This window comes from Lycium barbarum, chromosome 12 (assembly GCF_019175385.1).
Source record: "Lycium barbarum isolate Lr01 chromosome 12, ASM1917538v2, whole genome shotgun sequence".
Lineage (NCBI taxonomy): Eukaryota > Viridiplantae > Streptophyta > Magnoliopsida > Solanales > Solanaceae > Lycium > Lycium barbarum.
Genome location: NC_083348.1, coordinates 78841437 through 78851906, shown reverse-complemented (window position 1 = coordinate 78851906; position 10470 = coordinate 78841437). Strand labels below are relative to the sequence as shown.

The 10470-nt window shown below is 35.1% G+C and overlaps 2 protein-coding genes across 3 annotated transcripts in view; one reads left to right on the top strand and one right to left on the bottom strand.

Annotated features, from left to right (window-relative positions):
• LOC132621121 (oxoglutarate-dependent flavonoid 7-O-demethylase 1-like) overlaps positions 1 to 2541 on the top strand; it is a 4715-nt gene extending 2174 nt beyond the window's left edge. Inside the window, exons 3-4 of the mRNA XM_060335273.1 lie at positions 832 to 1156; positions 2151 to 2541. Of these exons, the coding sequence (XP_060191256.1) occupies positions 832 to 1156; positions 2151 to 2417 (592 nt within the window). The 3' untranslated portion in view covers positions 2418 to 2541. The remainder of the gene's footprint in view (positions 1 to 831; positions 1157 to 2150) is intronic.
• Positions 2542 to 2869: 328 nt separating this feature from the next.
• LOC132621113 (ABC transporter B family member 9-like) lies at positions 2870 to 10046 on the bottom strand. Of its 2 annotated transcripts, XM_060335265.1 has the most exons (12): positions 9527 to 10046; positions 8269 to 8323; positions 7277 to 7452; positions 6948 to 7169; positions 6630 to 6868; positions 5995 to 6520; positions 5622 to 5895; positions 4838 to 5501; positions 4505 to 4733; positions 4151 to 4417; positions 3805 to 4068; positions 2870 to 3717 (listed from the first exon to the last, which is right to left on the bottom strand). In XM_060335265.1, the coding sequence occupies exons 1-12, from the start codon at positions 9758 to 9760 to the stop codon at positions 3073 to 3075; spliced, it is 3795 nt and encodes a 1264-aa protein (XP_060191248.1). In that variant the 5' UTR covers positions 9761 to 10046; the 3' UTR covers positions 2870 to 3072. The 2 variants fall into 2 exon arrangements, with proteins under 2 accessions (XP_060191248.1, XP_060191249.1); XM_060335266.1 differs by lacking the exon at positions 2870 to 3717 and having other exon boundaries at positions 3841 to 4043.
• Between the last annotated feature and the right edge of the window lie 424 nt (positions 10047 to 10470).

The following is a 10470-nucleotide window of genomic DNA, read 5'->3' as shown; positions in this document are numbered from 1 at the left end:
ACAAATGGACCGTTTTATACTTCAGGAACAAGCATAAAGAAATATTGATCACTTTTGTCTTAATCTTAATAAAAAAAGGAAATCCCCGTAAATGGTATTTTCCGTCGAAATAGTATTCTTGCTTATTTCGATGATCCTCGATACAGAAGAAAGAGTTCGGGCATTATTAAATATGGGAGGCAACACTGGCCTCCATGATAAACATTCCTGAGGGAAAGTCCGCCCAATCATGATAGAACAAAGAAGCACGAAAGCCGTTGCGCCTTAGCGCATCCCCTTTCTTGCTCGTTAGCGCTTGACTAATAAGATAGAAAGAGCCTTCTTCTTTATTTCTTTTTTACTCTGTATTTCTGAATGTTTTTTTTTTCTCTGGTAAATTGGTTCTTCTATTTTCTTTGCAACTATTAATTAGATTAATTTCATGGGGACGTCAACCGTAACTGATATATCTAACAATGCAAAAGGTTTTTTTACAACATCATGTCACCTAAATGATAAATATGGGTAAGCATTCATAAAGGAAGTGGTATTATCGACCTGAAAAGTAAGATCGGTTACCTGCTGAGCAAGTTAATCTATGTTGTTCAGACTCTTCAAAAATGTCGATTGATGTGTGTTGGATCCTACAAAAATAGTATACCTTTGAAGAATTCGACACGGGTGTAACAACATTTTTTGGAAAGTAACATAGGTTAAAATACATCGATCAGAGTGTTAAAATTGTTTACATTATTATCAGTATACATAAGTTAAATCCGAGTTGATTTGAGATGCCATTGTCTGATGCCAACTAAAATCCAAGATGGCTAACTAGTTGTTGTGTTGAAGCAGAGGAACAGTGGAATTATATGCAGCTGAGTTGCAAACATTGGCTTTAAAGATCATTAATTTTCTGGCAAAAGCATTGAATATAGATCAAGAATACATTAGGGAACTGTTTGGAGAAGGGATGCAATCAATGAGGATGAACTACTATCCACCATGTCCACAACCAGAGAAAGTGATGGGACTCACTCCTCATTCGGATGCTGTTGGCCTCACTATTCTCCTTCAACTTAACCAAATGGAAGGACTTCAAATCAAGAAAGATGGGATGTGGATTCCTGTTAGTCCTCTTCCCAATGCATTCATTATCAACATTGGTGATATCTTGGAGGTAATTAAGCTGCTACATTTATCTTTACTTTTAAAAAGAATTTCAGTAAGCATGTTATTTATCATTTTTATCAAGCTATCGATTCATACTAATCATAGAGATTTACCAATAATCTATGTCGCTCGAACTCTCCGAAAATATTGCTGCAACCTTGTATCCTCCAATTAAAAATGCACTACTTTCGGAGGATCCGACACACATCGATTGACATTTTTGAAGAACTATAGCCTGTAATCACCTTGAAGTGATTATGGCATATATATTTTTCACACTGTCAGAGCCAGTACTCAAAATCTTGTTACATCAATTAGTAGGTATGAGAGGATTAATGTCGAATCCTCAAGGACACATGATGGATTTACCAATTCACGCGAGGAACTCTATTTAACATAAAACATCGTCTCTTGCTACGGAGACCGTAACGGAGTATAGAACCTTGTTAGACTACATTTATTATCACTTTTGTGTTAACAGATCTTGAGCTGGTTTTGACATCAAAATGTTACTTTATACTTTTTGATATTCTGACCTCTGTCAAATGAGTATATACTCGCTCATCTCATAATAAGTGTCACCTTAGCAAAAAAGATTTGTCACATAATAAGTATCATCGACATAAATTGACTAGTTTTTTCAATTCTACCCTTAGACAAAAACTGACAACTTAAAGCAACATTTAAATGATGATTGGAAAAGCCACAAAATAACTTGGTATTGTTGGATTCTCAATGTCAAAAGTTTTACTACTTGCGCATGCTCTAATCAAGAGGAGAAAGTAATTTATTTTTATTATATAAAGGTAATTTAGTAAACTTCATATTGCATTATTGATTCCTTAATATGTGTATTTTTTGCTAAGGTGACACTTATTATGGGACAAAGGGAGTATAAAATACTAACTCCATAAATGTTTATACTTCAGATGAGTTCTACAAGCATATGAAAGTTTTAATAAGTCTTACTTATATATCAATATGTATGTATTTATTTGCAGATAGTGACTAATGGAGCCTACCGTAGCATTGAGCATAGAGCAATGGTTAACAACGAAAAGGAAAGACTCTCAATTGCAACATTTTACAACACAAAACTTGATGGACAAATTGGTCCTGCTCCAAGTATCATTTCTGCTAAAAATCCGGCAAAGTTTAGAAGTATTGGAGCTGCAGATTATTTCAGAGGTTTATTTGCTCGCAAACTTGATAAGAAATCATACTTAGATGTTTTAAGAATTGAAAATTCTGAGAATCTAGCAAGTTGAAACTCGGACAGTATTGGCCAAAGCTACTTATGAATTCTTTCAAGTAATTATCCAATATGATTAAATACTTGTGGATTTTTCTTGTAGTAGTTGTTATTATCTGTTAATATTCTTAAGAAGTTGTGTTTCATCAACATTCAGTTACAAGCTTTCAATTAAGTTAGACCTACCAGTCAACCATTGTCTGTCAAAGATGTTCTGCTGATGCAATTAGGGTCAATTTGGTTGGAAAATATGTATTTACTATATGGTAACAGTATTATAATTTCCAAGAACTCTTGATTTCAGGCATAAAATATCTTCCATATCTCCAAATACATATATCCATCTTCCTTGATCTTGATTTTAGTGTGATGTAATAATCCGACACAGAGGTCATGATCGGCACGTTGAAGGACAAAATTCTCCTTGCAAGTGTACCACTTCTGTATAAAATTATATCAGAAAAGAACTTTTTCAAGAAAAGTAGGATTGTTCATTCGCAATATTTCCTAATACAAATCATATCACCCCAATATACTATACAATTCTGCTACATATGCAAAAATGAAAAAAAGAGGAAGGGAGAAACGTATATTAGTAAGGAAAAGAGAGACAAAATTAGAACTTATCTAATTCTTGGTCACAGGATGAAGAAATAATCTAGTTTCAGTATTCAGGCTGAAGTCCTATGCAGTGCTACTAAAGATGCATAAACTCCATCGTTTATGTTCATAAGAACATCATGTCTTCCTTTCTCAGCAATAACTCCATTCTTCACAACAGCAATGACATCAGCCCCTTTGATTGTGGTTAAGCGATGAGCTACTACCACGGTTGTCCTGTTTACCATTACTCGATCCAATGCTTCTTGAACTATACGTTCTGATTCTGCATCTAACGCACTTGTTGCCTCGTCTAGCAAAAGTATCTTTGGATCCTTCAATATTGCTCTTGCAATAGCAATTCTTTGCTTTTGTCCACCTGATAATTGTATCCCTCTTTCCCCAACCGACGTATCATATCCTTGAGGCAATGAGGATATAAAGTTGTGTCCATTTGCTGATTTTGCTGCTTGAATGATCTCTTCTTCTGTTGCATTCCCTTGTCTGCTGTAGGCAATGTTGTCACGAATAGTTTCGTTAAACAGTATTGGTTCTTGACTAACCAGTCCCATTTGTTGCCTTAGCCAACTTAGCTTGAATTGTCTGATTTCCACACCATCCAAATATATCTCTCCTGATTCAGGATTATAGAACCTCTCTATTAGGCTAATGACAGTTGATTTCCCGCTTCCACTCTCTCCCACTAGAGCAACAGTCTGCAAAGAGGCGGAAAAAAAAAAAGTTTAAGCCAATCGAATAAAAGATGAAGTACTTTATAATGTAGAGGGAGTAATCGAAATTACCTTTCCAGAAGGGATGGTTAGGCATAAATCCTTGAAGATCTGGACATCAGGGCGAGTTGCATACCTGTAACTCACATGTTTGAACTCAATATCTCCGCGAATAACAGCTAGAGTAGTGCCAACATCAGAACTTGAGTCAATCTTGGGTTTTCTATCAAGAATGTCAAATATAGAGGCTATAGAATCCTTGGCTTTGTTAGCATCTGGGGCCATTCCAGTGCTTTGAGTAACTCCAACAGCTGATAGAGTCAATGCAAAGAAAACCTGCAACATTAAGAATACCTTTCACAAAATAAATACAGATATGCAAGAACTGAAAAAGAAAGAGAAATTTGAGTATTTTTACCTTAAAAACTTGGCCAAATGTTGCTAATCCATGATGAATAAGGACAGATCCTATGTAGAAACAGAAGGCGTTTGTGCAATACAGTATAAAAGAACCAAAACCTAAGCTAGCTCCACTAACAATTCCTATCTTTACTCCTTGCTTCATTGGACCTTCACATTTCTTTTGGTACATGTCCATCACTTTCTCCTCCGCACAGAATGATGCCACTGTTCTTATACTCCCAACAGCATCATTAGCTATTTGGCTAGCTTCTTCATACATTACCTGGAAAAATGACAATCAATTTTTAAATTAATTCAAGCGCCTTTAATAATGAAATTTATTTATAAGGATTAAGAAATAAGGGAAAACCTTGGCATCAGCACTAAAGCCTTTGTACATCTTGGTTTGGAGGAATCCTTGCACACCAATTAAAGGCAACACAAGAAGGATTATAATTGCTAAAATCCAATTAGCAGTGAAGGCTATCACAAGGCCGGCTACTACAGTTGCTATGTTTTGTACAATAAGTGCCAGTGCATCACCCATAAGAGTCCTGACTGTGGAAGCATCAGTTGATAATCTTGCACCCACTGCACCACTGCAGTGAAGAAAATATTTCAGTTTTTAGCCTATAACAACCTGTTAAGTACATAGTTAGAGGGGAGACGGCAGATTTCAGTACTTATTGATTTGTTAACAAACCTTGAATTTGCAGGGTCATCAAACCAGCTGATTTCTTGGTGGACTACTTTCGTAAATGTCAAAGAACGAATTCTCTCAATCAATTTCCCCCCTGCAACTCCGAATAAGTAATTCTGGAAAGGTACAACTAGCAAAGTCACCACACCGAGGCCAACATACATGGTTGCCCAGAATCTTGATTCCTTTCGCAGCTTATGTGGTGGGTAAAAGAATATTTTAATTGCTGTCGAGAGTAAGAGTCCGAATATGGGGAAAATCAGACCATGTACGATCGCAGCCAAAGATCCAAGTAGCAAATATGGAAGCTCAGGCTTGTTTAGTTCAGCAAGCCGCCTTATGGAAACTTTCTTTTTCTTCTCTAAGCTTCCGTTATCTTCTTTTTTCTTGTCCTCATCTCCTGTTTCCGCTTCGTGAATATCAATCAGCCCTGGAACAGGATAGTTCAGTGTGAAGGAATGTCTAGATGATCCATGGCTTGTTGATCGTTTCACTGCTGACAATCGCTGGCTTGATGACCTGCTCAGGTTATTATCCAAATCCGTGGTTAGATCCGCCTTATCAAAGTCCATATTTTTCATTTTCTCTTCTTCCTTATTCCCTCCCTGCATTCGCACAAGCTGAGAATATGCCCCATTTGGATCTTGTATCAACTCAGCATGCGTTCCTATTGTCGTGATGAGATACAAAAGAAATGCATATAGTTTAGTTATACCCAAAAAAAAAAAAAAAAAAAAAGAAAGATACACAAAAATATAGCCTGATAAATATTCTTTAGAATTATTACCTTGTTCTAGTAGTTTTCCAGCATTCACCACTGCTATAAGATCAGCATTCCTAATGGTTGTTAGACGATGAGCAACAACCACGGTTGTTCTATTCGCCATGACTTTCTCAAGTGCTTCTTGCACGATTCTCTCCGATTCAGCATCAAGTGCACTTGTAGCTTCATCAAGGAGAAGTATTTTTGGGTTCTTTAAAATAGCCCTTGCTATTGCCAATCTTTGTTTTTGTCCGCCGGATAGTTGTGTTCCGTGCTCACCTACCATAGTGTCAAGCCCCTATAGGACCCGCAATGAAAACGATGAATTTCCAATTCGTTTGCCTATTTAACAGCTAATTGTAAGTGTGAACATGGAATAAAGGGAAACATATATTACCTGTGGGAGTTTGTAAAGGAACTTGGCAGCATTAGCAAGTTCAATAGCTGTCCTAATCTCGTCTTCAGTAGCATTTTCTTTACCATAACTGATATTCTCTTTTATGGTTGTTGCAAACAGGATAGGTTCCTGACTTACTAATCCCATCTGCTGCCTCAGCCATTTGAGTTGAAATTTCTTCAAATTGACACCATCTATGAATACTTCTCCAGCTTCAGGATCATAAAATCTCTCCAGTAAACTGATGACCGTGGACTTCCCGCTACCACTTTGCCCAACCAAAGCAGCAGTTTTGCCATTAGGAACGACAAGTGAGAATCCGCTAAAGATTTGCACATCTGGCCTAGCTGGATACCTAAAGTACACATCTTTAAGCTCAATTTCACCTTTGATGTCTTCTAACACAACCCCGCTCGTGTCAGATGTGTCAATCAAAGGTTTCCTGTTGATTGTCTCAAACATTTTGTATGCTGCAGCCTGTCCTGCTGCAAATGCATTCAAAGATGGTGTTGTTTGGGCTAGAGACCTGCAAATTGATAACAGAACAAACAAAAGGATTGCACTCTTTAGCCTACACCAATTTTCCAACATAACAAATCTAATAAGATGCTTTAAATAGAGAATTATATCCTTACATTCCACCAGTCATAATAGCCATAATAACATTGATGACAACTCCACCGTTATAACCTTTCTCTATTATCAGTTTGGAACCATACCAAACGGCAAGTCCATAAGTAGAAAAAACAATGAGTAAGACCATGCCAAGTCCAACGCCTGAAACAAGCCCTTGTTGAACAGTAGAAGCACAGGCAATTTTTAGTTTGCTGTCATATTTATTTATCGCCAGCTTCTCACCGGTGAATGCTGCAACCTAAAGTTAACAATCATTAATATCAAATTTCCAAGTCTAGTACAAAATTATGTAGAAAGATTTATTTTTTAGGCCTTACTGTTCTGATTGCTCCTATTGTTTGCTCTACTACATTTCCAGCTTGCGCATAGGCAACTTGTCCCCGACTTGACATTTTAGACATGATCAATGCCATAGCTCCTCCAGCAATGACAAGAGCAGGTATGCAAGAAACCAAGACTATCGACAGAAGCCATCCCTTTATGAACGCGATTATGAAGCCTCCAACAAATGTTGAGAGGAACTGAATGAACTTCCCGACCTGGAATCATTCAACATAGGTTTGTTATGATTATTTTGCAAGAAAATATGAAAACTAAAACATTAGTCAGTTTGCAGTTGCATTTGTTATTAATTAAGGAAGTGCACCTTTTCACCTAAGGCATCTTGAATGAGAATAGTATCTCCAGACATTCTTCCAATGACCTCTCCAGTTGTTGTTTCAGTGTCAAAGAAGGCTATGTCTTGCCTCAATATTGTTTTTAAGTACAGTCCCCGAATTCGAGTCGCTTGTCTTTCTCCAGTAACCATCCAACATGACATTTCTGAAATGTCATAATAACGAGTTTATTCAATATTGAGTGCACAGGCTCTTTCCATTATTATAATAGTTCAAGAACTCAAATTTAGTTGTTTTCTGTTCTGGTTCATTTTACACATTCTTGATCCTTAGATTGAAGTCGGGTTTGAACCCTGGGAGTAGGCCTTTGCCACAGTGTGGGAGCCAAAGTTTTCATTTAAGGGATTTTAAATACTCCGTAAAGAAATAAACATGTCTAGAAACTAAGGAGATCCAACATCTACTCTATATATAAAATAATTTAAACCCTATATATACAGTCCGGCGAAAGGGGTTCATAACTCCGCCTGGGTACCAGACACCAGGCGGTGGGAAATCAAAACATCCTTTGATTGGTTGTACAATATTGGAAAATTATCTTTTCCTGGGAATTTTACGTACTGACCCAAATTCTCCCAAACATGGTGGGGTAATAACTGATTGAAAACTGTCCTTTTACTGCTTTTATGCCTTTATAAAACAAGCACGCAAAGGCACCGATATTCTTAGAGACATCCATTTAATAAACGTGAGTGGGGCATCTATATATGATGACTATGAGCTTTATTTGGATGAATATAATTTCCAGGTATAAAAATATTTATCTAAAAGTAACTTTTGGTATTTTAATATTCTAATTAGTTCAACATTTAGCATCTTCAGAAATATATAAATTTTACATCTCCTTCTTGATTCACCAATTATACTCATGTTACAACTGTATACATACTACTGTTTGTGGTGTATTAGTATATCCAAGGATTTTTTTACAAACACTGAAAAACAAGTTGTTTAAACTTACGTAAAAGGGATGCAATGCCAGCTCCAATAGCGAGGTAGACATAGTAAATGGAAACCTAGAAATAAAATTGAAAAAGAAAAAAGAAGTAGTTAATAAAAAGAGAAAAAGTAACACATTTTAGTCAAACGTTTTGGTTATTAGACCACTTAGGAATAGTGCTTCACAATGTTGATTGGACTGTGAGACAAGAAATCAGAGTGCATATAGGTATATGCTTTTGTTCTTTCCCAATTTTTCTAGTGGGATTTTAATTTGCAAAAGAAAAAAGAACAAAAACTAGAATTAAGCCAAGCAAATAAGCTAGGATTGCGATACATAGCAAAAACCAATTGAAAATCTACATGAGAAAATCATAATTATGTTTGCCACAAAGGAAAAGTTGAGTCTCAAATGCTATTTGGAGTAACTCAAAAATTGACACGTCTTATTATAAAAAGGCAAATTAGTAGATTTTAATTTGCAAAAGAAAAAAGAACAAAAACTAGAATTAAGCCAAGCAAATAAGCTAGGATTGCGATACATAGCAAAAACCAATTGAAAATCTACATGAGAAAATCATAATTATGTTTGCCACAAAGGAAAAGTTGAATCTCAAATGCTATTTGGAGTAACTCAAAAATTGACATGTCTTATTATAAAAAGGCAAATTTGTAGATGAGTGGCACCATTATGATTCTTATTATTCAGGTAAAGGTGAAATAAAAGAGTAAAAATATTTATCGTCACATATAATTTTTTTTTTTAAAATAACACTGGTGATATATATAAATTAGTGATTACAGCACAGGAACTATAAATTTCAAATTCATTTAAGATGTGCTGATTACAAGATAATCAATAGGATCAACTTTGTTAAATATGGTCATGATGTTAAATCGATTGCGCATTTGTGTAAACTCTCTTCAACGTGATTATAATATTGAAACTTATTTGTTCAATGAATCTACCCGTTCTCATTGTAATGTTGATACAATTGTTTAAGACAACAGACGAAAAGTTTTTACACCGTCTATATGCTTTCACATCAACCACCCCGCAAAATAAGAAAATAAAAGCTGTTTGTACTCTTTCTTGTTGTTGTAGAATGAGACCTTAGAAGGCAAGTTTTAGGTTTATGCTTGTAGTTGTAGTTAGAACGTCGCAACTTTTGATTGCATGAAACCAAGAAATTAATCAAACTCATGAATATCTCAAGAATAAATATATTCAACAGAAGAAACAATAATATATGATAATATTAAAAAGAAAATACGGGTACCTTTGAGATTTTGTGAACGACCTCTTCAGAATTAGAAGAACCAAAAGAATTAACAAGCTGGCCAAAAATAAGTGTCATCAATGGTTGAGTCAATCCATTGCCAATGGCTCCAATAGTTCCAATGATCATTAGGGCAACATCAAGCCTATCTGCAAAAGAAAATAATTTGTAGAATGGAACTTTCTGATCTTGATCACCTTTTTTCTCTAAATTTTCTCCACTATTATCGGCCATCTTCTTGAATCTTGAAGGGGATATAGAAAAGGATTAATATAATATTATCCTTTTCACTATCTCCCTTGTTCAATATATGAAAGTGTTGTGCACTTGTATTATATGTAGGGCTTTAATGGAGGGGTAAAAAATAAGTTTGAAGAATGAAATTCTTCAAAGGCAAGAAGAAAGAAGAAGAGGAGGAGATATTCATAAGAAAGTGGTTAAAAAAATAAAGTGATTAGTGGAAATCAAGATTTAAGAATATAATAATAAGTAGTTTCGTTAGGCAAAAACAATTGGATACTTTTTTATCTTAGGTTTCGATTTAGCGTATTTATAGCTGTAAACTTCTTCTTTTCGTTTTTTATTTTGCAAATATAACAAACAGCTATCTTTTTTCTTTTCCTTTTTTGGGTTGGCTGATCTGTTTATATTTTTCCCATTTGTAAAAAAGATATAATAATACTCTTCTAGAAACATTGACCGTATTATATAGTCAATAGGACAATTATCGCCACGAAAATTGAGTGGTAGCTTATTACTACTAGAATTCGAGTATTTCCTTGAAGTAGATGCATAATATTCTGCTTAGCTTAATTTACGAAAACTATAAACAATTAGGGTGCGTAACTACGTTATGTTTGGAGAAAATATAGGTATTATTGAATATTTTTTTTCATTTAGTGTTCATCTTTTATTTGTATTGCTAATTATATACTATCTTTTTT